Genomic DNA, 24,584 nt, shown 5'->3' with positions numbered 1-24,584 from the left:
CCGAAAATATGACAAATTTTCAGCACTTTGCATTTCATGAACACCTTAAGGCTCTGGTGCTCTAATTCCCTGTCTCTGTTAATTCACAAGAAGAGATGTGTCTTAATTTTCATGATGTGAAAGGCACGGACAGTCTTTCCGTTGCTTCTGAATGTGACCACACAGAGGGTGGTAGACGATATAATTATAACAATTGGAGAAATGTGAATATTTGTACTAGGAGGGCACTGAGAGAAGAATTGGTTCATGTCCCTTAATTTACAGATTTAATCTCTCTAATCTAAATCACAAAAAGGTTAAATGATAACCCCAAGGACATACAACTGAATTAAAACAGAGCCCAGAGAAACAGATATCTAAACACATACCTTGTTGATTTATAGAGATGACAGATGACAGATGATAGATAGATAGATAGATAGATAGATAGATAGATAGATAGACAGACAGAATAATATTCTCAAACAGAGGGTTAGAAGGGATTTCCAGAGAGATTCAGTTACACTGAAGCACTCCTCAGTTGTCTGGTAGGAACTCATCAGCTCTGAACTTCACACCCCTTTAGGAAGAAATTACATTTTCTTTTTATAAAATATTTAGACAGACTCTTTCTGAAATGGTAAGGAGAAGGGATGGACTTATTCAACTTCCTCATTCACTTTATATCTTCTTCCAATCTCCTCAGCTGACTGACCCAAACTCTGAATTAGGAGTTCTACACAGAAGAGCCATTAATGTACAAGTCAGGAGTCAGTGGAAGATCTTCAAAATATTAAAAAATTTAAGATAAATTATACATTTTACTAAGGAGTATCAATTATCATGGGACTTTTGATTTCCGGTAAGATGAATTTTAAGGGAGATTATACATCTTTTTATGAGTTCTCTTCTATTTTCTATTGTGAGTAATTTATATTAAATGTATATTATTTTATACATGTAAAGTGTGTTTTATATATTAAGGATAATGTATTGTGAAACTTTATAAGTATACAATTTTTAAGTAAACCATATGAAATTTTCTTGGTTTCTGATAAAATTTGGGTCTCTATTTACCCTTATTTTTGATATTCTCTGTTGATAGGAAAATTTTATTACACTAAAAAGCTATTTTAAAATTAAATACACATACAATAAGGTTTAAAGTCTAGAAATTGAACTTAATAAATTATACTTTATCCTGTAAAATCACATTACAAATTTGGTGAAACCCAGTGATGAAATAAATTATTGTGTGTTATTTTAAAGTATTTGTGTCTATACAGCTAATATTATTATAGCTATAAATACACATACTCACTTATATATTCTATCAAAGTAAAGCATTATTGTTTAATTTCAGGAAACAGGGATTGCAATTATGAGTAAGATTGATTGCCCTATTACACACCAAGGGAAAACATTCTATAGTTTTTCCCCCTTCTGATTTATTTTCTTTCATGTCTAATTTTCAGAAGTGTTTTTTTTCCTGAAATATAAGGATATTTGCTTTATAACAGTACCCTGTGATCTGGATTCTTAGATGTCAGTTACTTTCAGGTGGTTTATAGCTCATCCTTTAAAGAGGTTCAGAGATTCCGAGAGGTTATTTGTTTACTGATCATTGACATTTTATGAAATGGAAGTAGAACGGGAGTGGAACCCAATGGGGTTGCGGGTGAATTAAAGGGAACAATGGAGGTATAGTGTACTAAAGTCTGTTTTTACATTAGCCCTCTCATGCGGTACATGTGTAATTCTGGGCAAACCATTTAACCTCTCTGGGGTTCGGTTTCCTCATCTTTCCAAGGAAAAGATGTAGTCTTTTGGGTTCCTGAAGAAGGTGAGTCTGAGATGGAGATCAGCATGGGCTTGTTTATTATGGAATGTGCTTGGGATCAACACCAATGGAAGGGAGAGAAAAGAAGCAGAATTTGGCCAAAGGAGAAGGCGGACTCTGATACAGCCCTACTGGAATGCAAAGTAGTCCTAATTAAATGTACTTTTTTCCATTTAGACAACTTACATTTTTCTTCAATAATTATAATAAATTTCTATTTGGATATTAAGAAAATAAAAACTTGTTTGATATCAGAATACAGCTCATAAATTTACAATGAGATATTGGCTTTACTCTTCTATTAGGAATTATATGTATACTAACATGAACTTCTGACTAGAAACTTGTTTTTATTTATATTATGTAGCATCAATACTTGAAAATTAAAAAAAACAGTGACCCTTCTAAATTGAATGCTTTAATTAAAATTGTTCTTATGCCATTTAAAAGTTAGAAAGTATTCAACTGACATGACAAGTGAGATTGTTTTTAAATATTAATAAGTATTAATTTTTCCATTATAATAACCAATTCCTCTACAAATTAAAATAAGCCCATTTTTTTACAACTTACACAGAAATCTTAAGTTGGGCTATAAAAAACCAAACTGTGTACTCTCTCCACAGATATTGCAATCCTACATTCAGAATCCTCAGGATAGGATGTGATCCAAGGCAAATCAAATAAAAATCAAACACAATAAAGCAAATTCTTAATTCTTTTAATTGAAAGTTTAAATTTAATTTGCTTAGTACTATGCTGCTTTTTTCAATTCAGCCATTTGAAGGAATCCAATCTGAGCAAGTTACCATTTTCCTCAATTTAGGGAAGTATATACTTGGCTTCCTCAACAATGTTTTCTTTTGTACTTTATTCCTAATTCAAAACTGACAGTAACTTGGGCACAAACAAAAACACACTCACAAAGAATTAAAATCCGTGCTTCCTGGCAATGAATGGAATTGTTAGTTTGTGCTATAATCTGGCTAATATGTTTATCTATTTTTAATTAAATCATACAAAATATATGTGAACTACAGGATGAAGTTTTTAATCATGTTAAACTCAGATTAAAATAAACCATACCTTCTGTCTTCGATTTGACATATGAATCCACCTCAAATGAGGAAGATGGCAAATTAACAGAGATGGTGTACTGTTTGTATTTGTTTGTCTCTATACCCAACTCATGTTTCTATTATAGTGACTTAAATTGAGATGATATTCAGTAAATGTTATTATACAGAATTTACTGTCAAGCTGGAATACAATGGAGTTTTCTGTTCCATTCTTTGAAAATGAAACATGTCTATTTTTGTAATAGTGCACATTGGTGTGATCTTTTGAGTATCATACCTGGACCAAGTTCATGAGAGTATCTCTGAAGTGTCCTGAAGTCTCGGAATAAATGTCTTCTTGAAGGTTACTGCTGTATTCTGGGTAAGAAAACATCCATGTTAAAGGTATGAGTTATTATAGAACCATATACCAATGTGCTTTGAATAAGTTAATGCTACTTCCTCAGTTGAGAAGTCGAGAGTGGAAACTGCAGGAAATACAATCAACCTGTTGATAGTTCTTTGTCCTTTACTATTTCTACTCAGACGAAGCGGATAAACATTTCACCAGAGAAATATGACATGTAACAGTAACCTAGGCATGACCTGTTCTCTTAAAAAGTATTATCTTCATTCCAAAGTTGAAAAATAAGATGGGAAGTCATTTCACATTCTCTAATTCTCAAAATTTAGAACTATGGATTACTTTTCCATAGACTGCTGCTCAGCCCAGAGCTTTCTGCAAGCGCTTCATCTCACTTTCGTATTTCAAATGAAGGATCTTACTTCATTCCCCTTGGGAAAGTCTTGTATTTGTTCAAGTGCAATATAACAGGCTGTCTGGAACATTTTCTTGACATTCAATGTCACACATTACATAACGCATTAAACCTTTCTGAAAATGAAAATAGTTAACTTTCTACTTTTAAAATGTGTAAAACTATGATTTTGAGATAGATTACAGTGGTTATGAAGTTCATATAAAGTGAAGTAGTTATCCACATTTGTACCATTGCTGAGAACTTACTGTACTTTGCTTGTTCCATGCACTTGGTCTCTCCCGAGTAAGAGAGAAAATGCTCCTTGACACACTGTGCTGGGCACTTTCCTGTCTTAATGTAAACATTCACCTCATGTAAGCCTGTAGTTATTGTCCTGGAAAATTTGCTTAATTTGATTGTCTAGGGAATTGTTTCATTTTTAATATCATATCTATTTTACTCAGGGAGTTGAATGGTCTTGAGTGAGTCGTATTTCAAATATGAGTGTCTTAGAAAACCCTTTAAATATATAAACACATATTTTTGTGTTATTTGAAAAATATAAGGTTTAGTCCTGGCTGATATGACTTAGTTGATTGAGTGCCCGCCTGTGAACCAAAGGGTCACTGGTTTGATTCCCAATCAGGGCATGTGCCTGGGTGGCAGGCCAGGTCCCCAGTAGGGGGAGTGCGAGGGGCAAGGACACATTTGCTTTGATGTGTGCTTGCCTCTGGTGAACATTTGATGTGTGTCTCCTCTTTCTCCCTCCCTTCTCCTCTGTCTAAAAATAAATAAATAAAATCTTTAAAAAAGAGAAAATTATAAGGTTTATACATGTATAAAATATATGTATTTTTCCTTACGCATATAGTAGGCTTCTCGCATTTGGAAAATTTCTCCATTTGTTCTTGAAGCTAATATATCAATGAGGCAATTCTCTTTGGTGCCTGCTCCCTGGAAAGATAGAAGCAGAGAGAAATATGAAGGCATTTGTATTGGGAATAATAGTGCACCTCATGTAATACAAGGGATACAGCATTCCTGGAAATCTGAGAGGTGGCAGAGGCCAAAAGAAATATGTTTGGGTTTGAGATAAGCCCAGTTCAGTTCTGGCTCTGCTATTTACCAGCTGTTGGATCCTGAGAAGATAATATTATTTGAAATCTGCTCCTTCATTTAGAATAAAACAATGTGGGCGTTTCTGAACAACGTGGGAAAAGATGTCTAAAGAATGCTCATGACACTGACTTTTCTGCTGCTCAAATACCAGTTCTGCGGCAAGCTGAAATCAGAACCTGGGTCTCAGTTTGCTAACGCATGGTTAGGGACCTCTCCATGTCTTTTTCTAGATGTAGAATTTTGTACCATTTGCCTAAAAATTTGAACTGGGTAGTTTCCATAGTGTCTTACAGTCGAAAGCATGTACGGTTGTTTGTATGGCAAATAATACAACAGTTAATAATTAATACAAGAATAAACTCTCTGTTTCATTTTCTCAGAACAGTAAACCTACTTTTGCGCCACCCTCCATTCTTCTCTGGAAGTAATTTTAAAAACAGAACATCTTTTTCATGAATCCTTACTATTCTATGAGGTAAAGATAAAGTATTAGTTTCATCTAAATAGTAACCTGACTTCCTTCTTAGTTTTGAGTCGCACAACTTTGCAAGAGGTAGTAGTTGACATATGCATCCTAAAAAAAGCAATTCATTCAAGTTCATATGGATTTTTAGACAATGCCTATTCTGATCTACAAATATATGGTGGCAAATTTTCAGGTTCCCTTAAATATTTTTTCCCTTTCTCTTGCACACCGTTCACAGATCGTGGCGACCTGCTCATTGGCGGGCATTGCATTGGAATGGTTTCAACAGTTCTGCAGGTGTTTAATACCAACATTGGGGAAGACGTGAAAAGCCTTTTCATCCCCAACGAAATCTCGAACAAATCTGTAGTCAATTTATTTCATAGACATTACTTTCCTGTGAGAAAGAAGGTTCTAATCTTTCAGAAGTAAAATTTAGATGGATTTGAGCAATAGTTTCTGTAAAAGACTAATTTAAGATTACAAAAATATCCAAATAAAAATGTCATCTATATTTGTGTCTGACTCAGTATCCTATTTTTACTTAATGAGCCAAATTTTTACAAATAATTTAAAGAGGTTCATATAACATAACATTTGTCCTTAATATATGAATAGAACACATACTAGGGAGAGACAAATCTGAGTAGGTCCTTGAAGCTCGTGTACTTTTTCCTTTTGGTAGCTCAGCTGGGGTAGCGAGTGAACTTGTATACCAACAGAACACGCTAACCTCAGCCAGTGGGCTTTAGAGGACCCCTTCCTAACAGGACCACTTCTCCTGACCATAGCATTTCAACGGGTTTCTTTTTTTTTAAAGATTTATTTATTTATTTTTGGAGAGAGGGGAAGGAAGGGGGAGAGGGAGAGAAATACCAATGTGCTAGAGAAACATTGGTTGCCCTGACCAGGAAGAGAACATGCGACCCCCTGGATGATGCCCAGCCCACTGAGCCACACCAGCCAGGGCTCCATTGTTTCATCTTTGCTCAGATATTCCCTCCCCTCTCCCTGATCACATGTAGCAGCATCACAGGGTAGTGTCCTCTCTCCCGAAATGTGGACCTGTACCAGTCACAGACACGTTTTTGTCAGACCTCTACCTTCATGGCATGCCAGAGTTCGTGAGCGTCATAAGATGGTGGTGAGTACAGGAGGCCAACCATCACATCTTTGAAGTGATCCGAAAGCTTTTCCTTCAAGTCACCAATCAGGTCCTATAAAGAGAAAAGTAAATATTTTTATTATATCAGTTACCAACTTTACAAGAGAAATGGGATGATTGCAGAAAGTCTTCTAGTAAAACCTCCTTTTCCATGTTATTTCATTTAATAACAAGTCTGGTTTTGATTCACACATATATACATGGATTACAGGAGATGACGAACTTGAAGGTTTGCAAATGACTGATGGAACCACAAGTGTCCATGAGATGTCATCTCTATGGACATTCTAGTCATATGAACATGGAATAATGTTCTTATTTTCTAATCTCAACCCCAACCCTCTTTTGACCTCATTAAAAAAATAAATAAAAGTTGAAACCTAGAAACATTTTGGTTAGGAGTTCTCAGTTTTCTTGTGTGGAATTAATGAAACAGTCCTTAAATAAAATATGTGTTTTATTTTATTATTCTAGCGGTCTCTCTTAGCAGGGGCTTTCTGGTTATACTATTGCCAAAAAGCTTGTGTAAATAATTTAAGTAACCTTAGAACTCTCTTCAAGTAGCCACATTCCTACATTTATTTAAAATATTGAAAGTTAAACTGTTATAGAGAAAATAAACATCATGAATTTTTGACATTGGAAGACATATAAAAGTATAAAATTGATCATTTTATTTTGACCTTTATTTTATTTTTAGTATAAAGTGTGTATTTAAAAACATATATATTAAATTTATCTCTTGTAGGGTTACAAAAATATCTGTTTAAAATTTATCATTTTTTGCTGAAATGTATAAAGTATATTCAATGTTACTTTAAAATGCACAATATTTTAGTTTTGAGGAGGGTCCACAATAGAATTCAAGTGAAAGATCCCAGTGAGGCATAATAAGCTTTAGTACAATAAAAAACAAGATAGTTACAGTATTTATTTTGTTTGGTCTGATGTGACAGCACCTCTCCCATAATGTAATTTCTTTGTCAGCAAATGAAAACATTCACCCACATGGTGGTAATTGGTAACACAGAGGATCTGTTGATTTTTTGCTGGGGTCAATGCAATTTGTTTGATGAGCAATTATGTCTAGACTTGTGTCAGGTGTTTGAGTACATATAAAAAGCACAGTCTCCATTTTCATGAAACTTGTGTTCTATTTAATCCCCCTATTACTTCCCAGTGACTTTTTCTAATTCCTTTACCAAGTAGCTGTTAAGGTGCTATTATGATGCAGGCATTCTTCTAGGTACTGAGGCTAAAATAATAAATAAAACAGAAATGAACATATGATCTTATAAAGCTTATATTCTCATATCAACAGGAGGTCAATGAATATTTTTTGAATGAAAGGTTGCAGTTGCTCAACAGATATTTATTTAGTACTGTTTCCCAGACATGGGGGTATGGGAAAAACGCAATGCAATCTGTTTTCGAGGAGATTCACATTCTACAAACCCAGAGATAAACATAAGTAAAAAGAAGTACTGTAAAAATGTGAGCTAACGTACTTTCTAGGGCTGTTGATATGATTTTTCGCAAAAGATTCTAAGGCAGGAGTACAGGAAGATCAAAAGAATTCAGATAAGCGATCAGAAAGGATTTATAGGATTAGGGAGGTAGGACCTGTTTAGACACAGAAGGACCAGTAGCCTTGTGATAAGAGACAGAGAAGCCATTTGCAATGGTTCATTTTCTGTCAAGGTGACATTTTTATGGGTCAATGTTTGATGCACTTATTTGGTCAAACATTATTCCAGATGTTTCTGAAGAGGTATTTTTGATGAGATTATCATTTAGATCAGTAGACTTGAGTAAAGCAAATTATTCTCTGTAATGTGGTGGACCTCATTCAGTGAGCTGAAGCCTGGATAGAAACAGACTCTCCTCCCTGGAGAGAATCCCACCCCAGCAGACCACCTTTGGAACTAAACTGCAAATCCTCCCCAAGCTGCTGGTGGAGAATACGCATTTTGACATTACTGGTCTCTACAACCACAAGAGCTAATTCCTTAAAATCCCTCCCTCTATAATTATAGATATAGATTATAGATAGATACAGATGTAGATGATATAAATATGTGAAGAGAAGAGAGGAAGAAATACCGAGATATTTTTTGGTGTGTGGATGGGCAGGGAAAGGATGGACTGGGATGTGCGGAGAGACAGGGACCACTCGGATAACGCACAAAGAGCCAGGCCTGCAGCTCAGCTGCAGCAATCCACTCTTCCCAGTAGAAATCTGATCTCGCGGGATCTCAGGAGTTATGGGATGGCACGGGATTCCTGTCCTGAGAAACACCTGAGTATCTTTGTGCTGAGGCCGGGTGTCTCAGACTCCAGTAACGAGTCTGGCTTATGCCACCTATCAAGCAAGTAAGTACACGTACGGGTGGATAACCCTGGCTTGTACACCACCCAGAAAGGTAAGTCAGTTGGTTAAGAGACGTGTAGAGTCAGGGGTAATGCTGTCCTTGTGTGCTTGCATTTGTGGTGGAAGGCGATCCGAGGAGACTGAAAGGTCCACTTGGGGACAAGACGGCTATTAAGTTAGGCTTCTAGCTCAGAACTGCGTGGTGACTGTGGATCTTTGCTCCTGTGGGAACGCAGGAACCAGTGCGGCTTTTGGTGAGGAGGACACTCTAAGGCTGTGCTCCATTAATTCACCAAATGATGATGGCTTCTTGAAATGATGACTTTCTCAATATGCATCAGTAAGAGATACGACCTTAATTAATATTAGTTATTTTAACTTTAATGTCTACCTCCTTTTAATTTCAAAATGGGATATCTCTTAGAAGGCTTGGGCCCTTAGAATTATTTTCTTAAATAATTTCCAGTTAGTTATTTTGTTGTTTTAAAAGTCTGGGTGGGCTATAACACCTTTTTTTTTTTTTTCCTTAATGGAGTCTCCCATGCAAAAAAAAAAAAAAAATTAACAGCTATTTAAAGGGAATCAGAGGTCTTCTAATTTAGTGGGTTTTGACCTTTTTTTCCATACTAGTATACCATAGAGAAAGTATACACTTCACATTAATATTAATGCCATAAAGTAATGATTCCTTTAATAGTGCTAGGGATGGGGCCGCATGAGAATTCTAGGTGGGAAGAGTTTCTAAAGTTATTCAAATGAGTGTAATATAATATCCTGTTTGAAAGTGGGATGGTTGTTCCTGTACTCCAAGTGAACATCATCGAAGTAGAAGAAACAGTATATACATAATAAAAGCAACGCTGTAATCTGGTATATATTATTAAAGGCCAAACTGAGGCTCTCACGGGCACCGCATAGAGTCTCATAGAATTACAGAGATTTGTAGAAGAAAGATACTGTCAATAAAATGCAGGTTCATGGAAAGTGTGGATGAGCTAAACCTCGAAAGATGAGGTGGGAGTTAGTTAGGCAAAGATGTAGGAGATATCAACAATGGACAATATTTAAGGACAGAGAAAATACTGATCTGGGTAGAGAAAAATGTGCATATGGAGGGATAAGCTAGCTCTTAATAAACGCTGACTTGACTGAAGTCTAAATGTTTTAAAGGAGACTTTGAATGTCAGTTCTTCTTTTGACTCTTTGAGTTCAGAGTGGAAATTCCAGCAGGTCAGACAGAAGAGCATGATAATTCTAATAACCACTAATATTTATTGTTCACTGTGCCAGGCAGCAGTCAGAGTATTAGAATAGCTGTGATAATTTATTACGACAGCCCTATGAATTAGGAACTATAATCACCCCGCTGTATAGATGATAAAACCATGGCACATGGAGCTTAAGTAGCACGTTTCATATAAATCAACAGGTAAGTGATGGAACCTGGATTTTAAATCAAGCCTTCTGGCCTTTAGTCTCCTTTTTATGTTATGTAGGCCGTAGGAAGCCACCAGTCATATATCATCAGCAAGGTGGTGAACGTAACATATAGGTGGTGAGTGGAGCATTTATGGACATTTAAATTTAGTGGCAGTGCTTTGAAGGTTTAAATTCAAATGGCGAAATAATGGTACTCAGCAGGTGCTGGAAAGGTAGAAACATTAGACTCATCATCCCTCTTATGAGCCTTCCTCGTGAAGTGCATTCTTTCTTTGTGAGCACAATGCTATCTTCCCATTTTTTACACTAGAGTTTAATGACCATATTATTTGCATTTATTTCCCCCTAAGTCTATCAAGATGTTTCTCATACATTTTTCTAAACTTCTCATTTAGCTCTAGCACAGTGGTGAATGTACAAAATGTGTGGAATATAAAGTATGTGTGTGTATATATATATAATATAAATAAATGTATAAACAAGTGAAATAATAAATGAAAGAATGTGGAAAGAGAAAACCCTCAATTTACTGATTCAATTTAAAGGATAGAGGAAACGTTCAAACTGAAGATGGCTTGGGCATTGCAAACATCTTTTATTTACTCTTTAGTCACCTTTTCTTTTTTTTTATCACTGCCCCTCCCAAACATTTACAGTATCTTCATCTACTTTGTGCTAATACTGAACACCTCTGTGCACAGTCCACCGTAGACTGAGATAAGTAAGGCCACTAGATGGTGCTGGTATGTTTTTATTTTGTAGTGGAGGTGTCCACGCGTGCGTGTACACAAGGCTATAGCAAACTGATTTTATAAAAGATTGCAATGAATTTATATCATGTCAGTGAAAGAAACAGTATCAGATGTCATCTAATGCCATTAGAGAGTACCGGTTTTGGGGGCAGATTGTTTAGTTTTGAGTCCTAGCTGTCCGAAGTACTAGCTGTGAGCTTGCACTAAGTAGCCTGTTGGGCTACTTAACCTCTTGGCATCTGCTTCCCTATCCGTAAAGTGAGAATAAAAATAGAACCTACCTCAGTGCCTTCATCTAAGTATAAAAATATTTAACTTAGGTGAAATTTTAAAATATTTTCTGGCACGTATTAGACACTCAAAAATGTCTATTTTTTCCTCCAAAAAATATTAAGTAATTTACTGCAGATCAAAATGGCAAATACTAGATTATCTCCCTGTCTCTCCACTCTGTCTGTCTCTCTCTAGCTCAGTCTCTCCGCCTCAGAAGTTTATTCTATTTGTCACAACTTTTCCAATACCCAATTGTTCGTAAATTTTATTGTCTCTAACTTACAAATACATCCAGAAACAGAGGATTTTTTACCACTCTTATTGTTATAACCCTTCTCCAGGGCACCACCTATATTAATGTGGTAAAATTGCCTTCCCTCCTGTATTAAAGTAGCAGCCTCCAAATGAGTCTCCCTTCCGTCCTTGTACCCTGTAGTCTCCCCTCAGCACATCTGACAGTGTGATCCTGTGAAAATACCAAATCAGAGCAGTCACTCCTCTGCTCAAAATGCCCTTTCGCATTCTGCACTCCCGGATCAGCTACAACCACTGTTGGCTAGTTGATCTCAGGCTACAGCAGACGTGCCAGGTGTTCCAGTCCTTGCACACGTCACAGTCCTTCCAGTGGCCCACAAGGGTCACTTCTCGCCCTCGTGCCCCACTGCTCTCCTCCTAGCTCCTGATTTCTGTACTCCGCCTACAGTGAGTGGAATGTGAGCTCTGCCATCGGCAGGGCTTTTGGTCTGTTTTACTCATGGCTCGCTCCCAGCCCCCAGAACTGTGCCTGATGTACAGACAGCACTTACAAAGTCAGTATAAAATGAATGAATGAGGACCGCTTGTAATCCAGCCATTATTTGCATGAAGCCATTCTGGTCTGCTCAAAGAGAAACAAGCCGTTTTATTTAGTGGAGGGTGCAGAAACACAGAAATTGACATTTTCCTACAGGGCAGAGAGTGCTAAGTGCTACAGCAGTGGAAATCGTATGATATTATCAGGACATCGAGAAGGAGATATTACTTTCAGTTGGGAAGATAAATATTGAATATTATGTTTAAATAGCTAAACTTTGCAAGTACAAAGAGGAGCCTTCAAACAGGTTCTCTAATTAGAGTCTCGAATTCTCACTTGGAGTTATACAAATAACTTTACAGAGGCAACTTGGGAGTGAGACTTTCCCCAGCCGACTGCCTCTGCTTTCTTGTCTGCGGACGACTCGCCTTGAAGGACTCTGTGGGCATCGCAGCTTGGCCTCGCACAAAGCTAATGAGTCCGTGCTTTTCCAATTGAGCTGACGAAACTGCAGATCACCCCCACTGCACCTCTTCTGACTGCTCCATTTACACTGAGAGTAAAATGGCAGTTTCTTCCTTGTTCCCCTTTCCTTGATCTAATTATGTTTAACCAAGGGCAAGAAGTAGGAGTATGACTAACATTTTGCCTGTCTGGATATGCTCGGGGGAACAGTTTTATAGTTTTATATGCTTTCGACTCACATTTTTTTCCTATTATCATAAAAAAATAATACCTGCTATTTAAACACGCAGTGATGTAGGCCTGTATAAAGTGTAACTAAGAATTTGTTTTAATTCTACCTACCCTAATATTTATTGTGTAAACACTTGCACAATTTTGTATTATAGAAACGTTCGTACAAGCCATATCTTCTGAACAGCTTCACTATAGGGATGTTTTCACAGTTTATTTACTGAGTCACTCTCCAGTGGAAATTGGCATTATTAATTTTTTGTCTGACAATAATGATAATACTTCAGACTCTTGGAGAATCAATATGTGAAAGACTAAAACTTTCCCTTTCCAAACAAAAAAATATAACAAACATTCCTTCAGAAGCATAGTTGATCTCGGAAGAAAGAGAAACCCCTGGGTGTAAAAACCAGGAGACAGATGAAACCCAGAGGACAAGCACAGGAGCTCACCTTGGCAATGACCTTGCTGGTGACTGGGGGAAAGTAGAGGGCAATGTGGGAACTATTTATTTTGGGTGTCAAAACCCAGCGTGAGACATTATGTGAGGTCTGGAGAACATTTATGGGGTCAGTGTAAAAGAGGAAACTAGGGGAAAAATGTGGAACAACATGGCAGGTAAGGGGCACCAATTCACTGCACGGTGGAACTTCTGTGTCTAACCTAAGTCAGCCCTCCCTGTGCATGGACGCCCACCTGCAGAGTGACAGTTCGGGCCATTCGGCATTGGAAGATGGGCAGAAAGCTCATCTCTCATTGCCTGGGTTTTGAATTGAAGAATACTTCTTCCTGAGAATTCAAACTGATAGACATCTCTCCCTGAGGCTTGAATTTTCATATGAACTGAGATGTCCATGAAGGGAAATCTTCATGAAAGTTGGCCTTGAGCTGGTGATTCTTTTGGAACACGAGGAAAAAGCAAATGCAAAATAAATCTAGGGCAATTCGTTGACTCTCCAGGAAAAAGGAAGATCCTCACTGAAGAAAACGAGCTGTGCTTGAAAAGTCCCCACAATACAAATGTGATATGTACTTAGAATCAATTTTCCAGAGGGATGGACTTTATAAACAGCAGAATTCAAAACCTGTGAATTTGAGACAATAACAATCTGAAAGAACACTCTGAAAAAAATAATAGATTTGAAAAGAAAGCAGGTAAAATTCTAGAAATTAAAACTTCTAAAAGTAAAAAATACAATATATTTTAAAGAGTAGGTAATAAGCAGCTAAATATGGAATTAGTAAATTGGGAAACTCTCTGAAAAAAATGACCAAAATTGCAGAGACAGACAAGAAACAGGTCATTTGAACATAAGGTTCAGAGACTTGGGAGACTGAATGGCAAGAACAAACTTTTGTCAAGTAGGATTTATATAGTGAGAGAATGTAGATAATGCCAGAGAGATGCTATTTCAAATACTATAAAACACGTGAAACCTTAGCTGTTTAGATAAAAGTACACAAACCTGTTGACTAATGCAGTGAAATTGCAGAATCCCAAAGATGAGGAAAATACCTTAAAAGCAACCAGAGAATAATAGGTAACCCAGAAAGGACAACTTTTAATGAGAGAAGAGATAAAAGCATCAAAAGAGATCAGGAAAAAAATTATCTGCAAAGACCTAAGGAAAAATAGCTAGAATGTAGACTAGAATTCTATAGCCATCTAAATTAATATTCAACAGTGAAGAAAAAATGAATATATTCTTAAAGAAAAGACCTAAATGGTTTAACCATTATCTATTATTTATGGAGAAAAAGAAACTGAAGAAATACCCTTTTGAAAGATGACATCGAACTCGGAAACATGGAGTTGGACATTAGAAGAAAAGTGTACAAAGAAGTTGGAAATTATAAATGAACTACAGAAGCATTAACTTATAAACAGCAAAATAATGATTATTTGGGGGAGTATAAAACAATATACACAATGGTAATATGCTGCCTAGAAAATACCCCTAGCCTTTATGTAAATGCCAGGCTTAAATTGAAGAGATGTCATTTTGAAGATGGAGCAGCAAATGCTACAGAGTCCATTTCAAAGACAAATTTGTTTTTAAAAAAACTTCCCAAGCAGCGTGAGCCAATTCCAATCAGTTTCACGTCTGTGGCCACTGAATCCAGAGCATACATAGCTGAAAACATATGGTGTCCACAATGATGAACTTGCTACCTGATATAGGACTTTGTGTAGGCCCAGAACATCAAGGTTATTTGATTGAGATGCGTCCAGCAAACACCCAGAAAAGAAGAATCTTGCTTATTGATAACTGATCTTTGCTGTCCCCTCAAGTGTCTCCCTCCCTTCTACCCCAGCCTCTGCTGAGAGAGAAATGGGAGTGGGACCAAAGTCTTCCTGTCCCATTGTGGACTGAAGGCCATTCACACTTGTCTGACTATGCAAAGGGACATTCAGGAGAAGAACTCAAGTTTTTTTAATGAATTTGTTAGGTACAGCTTCCAAGTCACCATTCTGTGTGGACCCACTGGTTGAATTTGGCAAATACTCAAATTCAAATAATGGCTGTGAGCAAGGTTTGTGGTGGAAGAAGGGAGTCAGTGATTGGGCCCCTTTGGGCTGATTCACTGTACTAATCTAATAACTTCCGTTGTTGACTATAGTCGATGTTTATTTTTTTATTTGTTTCTACTGTGAGTGTGAGTGCTTGTAAGTACCAAAGGGGATGCTCTTGATAGAAAAAGAGCTACATACCGGGAAGTGCTTCCACCTTTAGCTACATATGGGAAGGCCCTGTAACCCCAGTGATCACTCTCTGTGACAAGTCTCTGTAACACATGCTTTATTGATGGGAACCTCTGGCAAGAGGAGGAAGCTTCCCAGAAGTTCCTGTCGGTGTTTCAAACTTGTTACATTCCTCATATGAGGTTCAGGTACATCATATTTGAAAATCAGCAGTTGCTTTAGTACTGAACTCTTTTAGAAACCAAATGCCTGATCTATGGAGGCTTGTGACTCTTTTGCCTGATAGTCCCATTTTGGTGGGAAACTGGGACTCGGTGACTAGCAACAGGGGCAAGAAATCCTCTCACTTGTAACGTGGACATGGCACACTAAAGGAGACAGCTATTCCAGCCCCAGGAGCACCATGGCTTCACAGGAAAAAATAGCAGCTATTATTTTTTTAAGAAAGCCTTTAACCCCTGCCTTGGACTTGCAACAAGCTGTTGAATCAGTGGAGACTTTAATCAGTTGCCCTACATGCCTTGACCTGGTTCACTGGTGGTTCAGAAAACACTGAGACCAGATGGCGTCCACCGGGATGCTGTGGCTGTTCAACTCGGTAACAGCTGTAGAACCAAGAATGGATGATTTTTGTTCTGTGGGCAGAAATCAAGACTGTTCTCATAGTTCTGGCCAGTGGTCCCCTTGATAATTTTTTTTATCTTTTTACCCAGTCTTGGGCTGTTAGACATATCTCTTTGTGTTCATGCTTGGAAGAATACAGGTTGCATGTGAAAAGGGGGTTTCTTTGAGGCTGTAGTCTGTGGAAACATACTGTGGTGACTGGTAGGGATTTTTGTGTCATTCTTATAGATGTCCACTGCAAGGGCTTATTCCCTGATGATACCACCTGGCCCCCAGCTGCTGATCAGGCCTGCAGAGGCCGGATTACACCATTGCTCCCTGGATCCGTCATCACAGTGCATCAGACACGTGCATCATTATAATCCGGGAACGCACAAAATATTCTCTGTGTCTGGTGCCAAGGTTACCACTGCTTGTCAGCTTTGTGACTGCAGTCAGAGGTTGCCTTGCTCGGTCCATGGTGAAGGCAGTCACAGTTCAAAGGGCATTGCTCCTGCACAGCCCTTTCAGTTTGGCTTCATCAGTCCTTGATCCCCTCTTAGGGCTACTAGTTGACTCTCAACTATTGACACTTTTTCAAGTTACAGGGCTGCTAGCCCTCTCCAATCAGCCGACTCTGGACACACCATTATGGTCCTCGAAATGAATCTGTGTCATGTATTTAGCATGCCAGACTACGTGCAGTCTTATCCTGTACAGTTTTTACTACAGAAGCTACTTAACAACAGACTGATGGTCAAGATGTTTGAGGAATCTTCCATGCCACCACCATTCATAGGCTTCTGGGGTTGGTGATAATTGACCGACTCAGTAAGGTTTCTGGCTGCTCCTTTAGCTCTTTCTGGTGTACACATCTTTGTGAGGCATTGGGTCCTGAATGCAGTTGTCCCTACTGACTAATGACGACGATGAAGGTGGAGAGTTATTGTGACATAATTGTCACTATATGTATTTGGTCTTCAGCCCAGTTCTGGAAACAGAGCTCCTGAAACCTTGTAATTTTCTGAGTGATAGGAATGAGAGTATTGTCTCTTGTTGTTTATAATATGCCCCTTTCAACCATACCTGAGTTTATGCTAATGACAGCATGGGGGGCTGGTTGCCATAGGAACCCTCAGCCCTACCCCTGTTCTTTAGGAAGGAGAGAACTGACTTAGTCGCCAGTGACCAATGAGTTAGTTAATCAGTCATGCCTACGTAATGAAGCCTCACAAGAACTCTAACTTAAGAGGCATGGGGTGCTTCCAGGTTGGTGAACACATCAAGGTGCGGGAAGGTGTCATGCCGGCAGATGACACGAAAGCCCTGCACCCTTTCCCATGTACTTGGCCCTATCCATCTCTTCCACTTAGTTCTTCCTGAGTTGTATCCTCTATCATAAACCAGTGATTGTGAACACTTTCCCGAGTTCTGTGAGCCATTCTAGCACATGATCAACCCCTGGAGAGGGTTGTGGGAACCCCTGATTTACAGCCAGTCAGTCAGAAGTTCAGGCGACAGTCTGGGGCTTTCGTTTGGCATCTGCAGTGGGATACAGTTTTGTGAGACTGAGCCCTTAGCCTGTGAGGTTTGTGGTAACTCTGGGTAGTGGGGATCAAAATCATTTAATTTGAGGAGAAGAATTCCACACAGTTGGTGTCAGAGGTGAAGTGCTGAGTTTGTGTAAATGTAGAGAGAAACAGTTTTCCTTTAGTTATGTAGACATGTTTTGAAAATTTGGGACTCTCCCCTAACCATTCGTGGGCATGATGATTCTTTCCTCTAAATTGTCAACCTCAGGGTGTACTGGTTGGCGTATTCTGTGGGTGGCAGTCTAACCAAAAGTGGGCATAGGACTTCAGACAGTTTTGGTTCAGCCACCCGGGCTATCTCTGGACACTGATAATTCTAGATCATAAAGATAATGGCTACTTGGTTGTATATACACTGATTGTGTGTAGGACATAATGACTTTTTGAAGTTTCATTAAAATGCCTTTGTCCCTCTTGCACTTGACCATTCCAAAAGAAAGTTCTGAGTGTGATTTGGAAATAAGAGGACAAATGGCAAAGTTACAACTACTAGAATAATGACACTTTTCTAGTGGCACAGTAACAACAACCACCTTGGCCTCTGGAGACAGAATGTCTAATCCCACCACTTTGGACCTAGTGGGTTTTAGGACAGCCTCGGTTCGCCGGCCAAATCATTACGGATGATACACCGGCCCTGGACTTCCTCTTCGTAGGCCATGGTAAAGTCTGTGCCACTGCTAATACATCCTCTGTATCGAGACGAAAACTTCAAACCAAGTGGAAAGGTCGTTGCTAAAACCTAAAGAGAAAGTCACTCAGCTTTTTTAAGATAGGCCTTGATGATTTATGGGATTCGTTCAGTGCAATTGGGTTCAGGCTCCCATGGGGGCATGGTTGGGATCAATGCTGCCAATTGACCTCCCCCTGCTTCTTGGAGTCCTTTGATAATTAAATGCTGTGTGAGACAAGTTGATGGATTTGGTCTCAGCTTTTGTTGGTCAGAGTCATAGAAGTGGCTTAGGGATTGGTGTACTCAGAAAAAAAATGTCAATAGTGAAAGTGGCATAGAAATGTGGGGCGACATTGCTGAGAGACAATTTTCTATAGTTTTCGTCTTTCTGAAAGTTCTGCAGAGGGAGCCACTGACAGCCCTTTGTTCCGCATTACCTTCCCAAGGGTCTTTGTACAGTGAATAGCACTGGGCGGTAGAGCTGGTGTCTCCCTATGCGCTCTGCCCAGAAGAAGTGATGCGAGTTTCTACACTCATGGTTTTTCTTCGGCCGTGGGGCGGCTGCATGTGCAGGTGTTATCTGGACATCTTTGCATTGACCCGGGGGAGCGAGGCTTGGGGAACTGGTGCAAAAATGCTGATAGTCTGGCTACCACTATTACTGTGAATGTCTGTCTTTGATTCAGGCATCTCCTGGGTTCACCAGTGTCTGTGTCATCTTGCTGGTTAGCTTGCCATCTTGTAAACACAGTATTGTCTCATACCCTTCACATTTCTTCACACAAGATTGACAACATAGTGTGAAACGAATCCATCTGCTCGAAGAAAGTACTTTCAGTCTACGTATACAAGACATGACTGAGGTCCAGCTGAGATAAAAAACTACAAACCAGTAAATAAATTATGGCTGCTGAACAAAAAATGCACTAAGAATATGAAGAGTTAACTTAAAAGACGCAGGAACCAGAATGTAAAAGAAACCTATGAAAAGGTGCTCAGCGTTACGTGTTATTAGGGAAAATGCAAGTTAAAACCATACTGAGATTCCATTTACATTCATAAGAATGGCCAAAACCTAAGAAGTTTTATGAGAATTTAAAGGAAATGAGAATCATTTTCTATTGCATGTGGGAGTGTAAATTTACAGAACTGCTTTAAAGAGTGTTTTGAAGCCTAATACAGTCTGGCTTTAGCAGTATCAAATTTTCTTTCTCCCTTATTTCTTCCCACCCTCCTCCTCCCTCCCTGTCAGAGATTATGTATGTTATTTCAAAGAGAAATAATTGTTCAGGATATAACAAAGATTCACAGGGGGTTTACAAGACTTATAGAACTTTGATTCTATAGAAAACCTTTTTGAAAAAAAGGGTTTTTTTTGATGGTTAAGTTCCCAGTTTCACCAGAAGGAGTGTATTTAACCCATGATATATTTGAAAGATAAGGTAGTTGTACCATTTTAAATTGTTTAATTCATGCTTATAAAATTGATGTGTGATAAAATGTGTGATATAATTCAGCTTTTGAGGATAAAACTGCACCTGCCCCACCAATTCCCAACTAAAAGTGAGGATAGAAAAGGTACAAACCTATTACTGGTACTAGTGACATGGTAATTCTACCTCTGAAATACATACATTGATTTTCCAGCCAGCACTTCCTACGTATGTTGATACTTCAAGATCAGCATTTTTAACGATGAAGATGAGAGGAGATGGGGGAAGAAATTACGAGAACAAGATGGATGTGAAGTGCACTTGAACTCTTCTTGCAATCACAACTTCTTACTGAGTAACAACTGTGCTAGTCTGCTCGGGCTGCCATAACCCAACACCAGAGACTGTGTGGTGGAGTCTGGAAGTCCAAGATTAAGGTACCAGTACGGTTGGTTTCTAGTGAGGCCTCGTTTCCTGGCTTGCAGCCGGCCACCTTCTCATGTCCTCTCATGGCCTTTCCTTTGTGTGTGTCCCTCTGGTATCTTTTCTTCTTCTTAAAAGGACACCCATCCTATTGAATTATGACCTCACCCTTATGACCTCATTTAACCCTAATCATCTCCTTAAAACCCCATTTCCCAACAGGCACAGTGGGGGTTAGGGCTTCAACATCTAAATTTTGAGGGGGTGTATTTCAGTCTGTCATGCCAGTTATGTGCCTGCCCCTGTTGTAAATGCCGGGGACACATGAGTGAACAAAAGAACGGTCCTTTTCCTCGCTGGGCTTGCGTTCTAGAGGAGGGTGGCAAACTAAGTATTAATTATAACATGTAACTAAATAATTCCATGTGTTCGAAGGCAGGAAGTATAGAGAAAAACAGAAGAGCAGGTGAACCAGATGGGGAGTACGAGTATAGGCTGTGGGGTGGGTGGTGACAATTTAAAAAGGGGAATCAGATCAGGCCGTCCTGAGTCCTGACACTGGGTAAAGCTTTGAAGGATATGAGGGAATCAGCAGCACAGACATCTGCCCTTGTTGAGTCTGGTGTTTATTCAGTTGGGAACAACAGGCCTTATTGAGAAGCTTTGGCAGACTCGATTAAGAGTCAGATAACCTTGGTGCAGGTTCTCACTCTGTGTGATTTGGGGCGAGTCGGTCTGCTCACTGCATTACACAGCCAACAGCACAGGGTTAATGAAGTGCGGGTGCCAGGATATTTCGGAGCTGATCATTCCTTTTGAAATGAAAACTGGGAAAAACAAATGGCTTCACTGCTGAATTGGAACTCCTTCATTATCAGGGATGGACAGGCTCTCTCCCCAGCCTCAGAGTCATCTCATTGTTCCCCTGCTTTCACCGCACTGTCGATAGAATAGCACTTTTCTCTGGTGTGGAGGATCAGAGTGACCTCATTAATGATATTGATAAATATGTCAGTCAGAGGCCTTCCAAAGGGCTTTTCAGTTGAGTCTAGGGGTCAGTTTCTGCTTTGGATGAGGCAAAGTTGTTGATGGAGTTCGGCAGTTCTTCACTGATGTTAAATATTAAATAACGAGTATTTATGGAGCAGGCCTAGAATTGCACTTTACTCTGTAGCTAAGAAAATAAGTGTCAAATCTGGATTACCCTTGTTAATAAAAAATAAAGGTATCAATGATTAAGATACAGGAAATCTATAAACTCTTGCCACAGAAAGGGAGAGGTATCAGACGACACACCTTGGTGAAACAGAAGAAGGAATTCTGAAAGTGAGCAGAGGGGGAGGTCAGGTAGGTTAACCTGGGAGCTGCTAGAATGAGGCAAAAGAGAAATTTAAGCAATTTATGATTATTCTTTTTAACTACAAAGTGGCTAATAAAGGAGTGTTCTCCTTGTTTTAAATAAAAAAGCATAGGCAGAATATAATTCCTGAGATTTCCTTATTCTGTAAGTAAAGAGCTTCTTCTGTGACATACCCTGGACTGAGCTCTGCAGCAAACAACACAGCCCCTGGTTTTCCAGAAGGCTACAATCCAGTCAGCAAGGGAACGGCAGGAAACCGATGCAACCCAGTGTGGCAAGGCCAGGGTAGCATAATGCACAGGGAGCTCTGGGAGCCTAGCAGGAAGCCCCTGGCCCAGAGCGGAGAGTGAGTGTGTTGGGTGAGGGTTCCCAGGAGCACCGGAAGCAGCCCAAACCTTATTGTGTATTACGGGAGGAGGTGCAATTAGCTATGCCTTCACATTGTCATTCAACAAACATGAACTAAGCGATCTTGGCATGTGAGACAGACCATTTGTGCTGAACTCCAGAGATGAACAAGATGCATTCTAGCTTTCAAGGATTTAGACTCTGACACACAGAAACAGATATAAAAAGCTCAGAATGTGTCACTGGGTACCACGGGGAAGTTACATAAACGATGCAGGAGCAGCACAAGTCTTTTGGGAGGAGCAGTGTGAGGAAAAAGGTCCAGTGCCTGGGAAGATGAGTAGGTGTGCAGCATGTGGAGTGGAGAATGGGGCCACTGAGGCCAGATGAAACACCATGACTAGAGGGGAGGGAGTGGGAATGGTTAGTTTGTAGAACTTCTGATTGGCTGGCCTTGAGCGGGGGGGCGGTGGAGAAAAGGGAGAGAGCCGAAGGCTGAGAGCAGCAACAAAGCAGGCAAGGCTTTGTGTGCCCTGGACAGGCACTTGGGTTTATTCCAAGGACATATGGATATTTGTTAGAAATAAGGTAAAGATTCGGGATTAAAGTGGGAAGTATAAATTTAGATTTGGAAGCATTCTGATACAGTGTGGATAGGCCAGAGTGGGATGGACGGGGAATAGCAGCTACTGGCTAGGAGTTTCACCACTACTCTGGACCCCAAACGATGAAGGTCTAAACAAGACTGTGTAAGTGAGGGGAAAAAGAGAGACATGTGAGAGGAAACGTAATGTATAAGACATGACAACTGATTTCATGACAAGGGTATTTCAAGGCAAGGGGCCAGCGTGATTTCCTACCTTCCAGTTGGTACAATTCAGGTAGTAGCCGCGCTTCCCCACATGGCATGGATTATTCAGCAGAAGTGAGAATTTAACAAACTCTGAGACCTTAGACAGTGAAAGTGCTCCACTAGAGTGTAAATGTTTAATGGCTTTTACATTCCTTGAGCGAGTACCTCATTTTTTAATCATTTGAATCTGTTGTAATGTAATATTGTAGAGATTAATAAAGTAATACTTTAACCTAATTTACCTGATGTATTAAAAGCAAAGATATATGGTAATCTTTGGCTTAAAAAAAACTCACTTAAAAGTGACCTCTCATATTTGGTATGCATATTAAAATAATATTAGATTACTAATGCTTCTACTTGTGTGGTTTTTACATTTTCTTTCAAAAGAAAACTGGCATACCGCCTGTGTCATAGGAACATACATTAAGGTAACAGTTTTACCTGGATTAAAAAAATCATTATTGGTTTCCCTCTTATGGCCTAAGTCAACTAATTTCACTGGTAGTTCTGGCTTTTTGGATTATTAATTCTTTCTAAAACAGAGGGCTATCCTTTATTTTATGTATGTTACTTTCAAAGACTGAGGTTTTACCGGAGGTAAATTTATATGGACTAACTCTATAGAGATGAGTTTTATGATAGGGTCTCACTGACAATGCTCAGTGAAGGAATTGATATTTCAGGCCCTTTTGGCCTGAACAGTTTTTATTCTGAATCTGTGTTTTAAATGCATAACAAAAGAAAGGAATCTTTAATGGTGCCTGCTTGAAATTAGAATGTGATTACTTTAAAACACTGTGGAGAGTTTTATTGCCTTAAACTATTTTTAACTGCCATTCTTTTTTAATGGTCTCTATAGCTGCATGCTGTTAAGGGAAGAAGTAGTAGCAAATTCACTTTGGTTGAGAGTTAGGTGAGGACCTGCGGAAAATTGCAGGAAAAGATCTTGCTTTTTGACCTTCTGATCATTATTAGTTCTTCCTATGCCTTCCCTAAAGCTTGACACGGGTATTCCTGGTGTGACATTATAGCCTAATTGGACAAACTAGGTAAGGCTAGCAGAACTTTCATTTTATGAAGCTGAATTATTTTTGAGAAGAGACTGGTGGACTCACTGTGGGTGTGAACATAGCTCACACACGGATACATTTGATGATGTATCTTTCTTGTTTTCCTTGAAGCATACTAGACACACAGGAACTGTTTCTGATGCATATACCGTGATGTCTGAAATCTTTGTCCTCCGTGAGACTGAAAGGAAGAACAGTACCTGTTCTCTAAGAGCGTTGTCATTTCTTAGGTATTTGCCCTAAAATTACAGCGAAGATGAAGAGACCTTACCCGGCCGTACATGCTCTGGTACGCTTCTGCAATCATCAGTCTTTGTGAGTTACAGCGTTGAGTCAGAATGTTGATCAGCATGTCTTTGTCGCAGCCTGGAAAAGAATAATAATCGAAGATTAGTGAAGTCCCTGCTTTGTAGTTAAGGAGAATCCATTATCTAAGAATTGAAACCAGCGTACAAGCTTTGTCCCTGATGGTACTTCAAAGCAGGGAGGAATTTCAACTAAGATGGGAGGTCCCAGAGCAACCCTTGATGAAGCCAAGGTTCTTCGGTCTCTTATTTTGGTGCTATTACTGCACATTTTCCATTTGAACAAAAAAATGTAGGCAACTAAAAATGTAGTCCTTCTTCAACCACCTCTCCTACCCCACAGGGAAAGGCTTCCGTGCCCTGCAAGCTGATTAGTGTTTAAATGGGCACATTATCTTTCTCATTTTACAGTTGAAGAGTTGTGACTGATAATGAATATACATTAAGACACAAATATATTAAGACAAAAAAGAACCTCCAGGAGAAGAAAGAGAAATAGAGAAG

At 39.1% G+C, this 24,584-nt stretch overlaps 1 protein-coding gene across 1 annotated transcript in view; it reads right to left on the bottom strand.

The window, feature by feature from the left end:
* ANXA10 (annexin A10) overlaps positions 1–24,584 on the bottom strand; it is a 59,642-nt gene that overhangs the window by 11,408 nt on the left and 23,650 nt on the right. The window contains exons 3-6 of the mRNA XM_024568722.3: positions 24,047–24,141; positions 6,327–6,440; positions 4,502–4,592; positions 3,176–3,255 (exon numbers count right to left, since the gene is read on the bottom strand). Coding sequence (XP_024424490.3) covers positions 3,176–3,255; positions 4,502–4,592; positions 6,327–6,440; positions 24,047–24,141 — 380 coding nt within the window. The remainder of the gene's footprint in view (positions 1–3,175; positions 3,256–4,501; positions 4,593–6,326; positions 6,441–24,046; positions 24,142–24,584) is intronic.

Source organism: Desmodus rotundus, chromosome 9, assembly GCF_022682495.2.
Source record: "Desmodus rotundus isolate HL8 chromosome 9, HLdesRot8A.1, whole genome shotgun sequence".
Lineage (NCBI taxonomy): Eukaryota > Metazoa > Chordata > Mammalia > Chiroptera > Phyllostomidae > Desmodus > Desmodus rotundus.
This window is presented reverse-complemented; position numbering and strand designations above follow the sequence as displayed.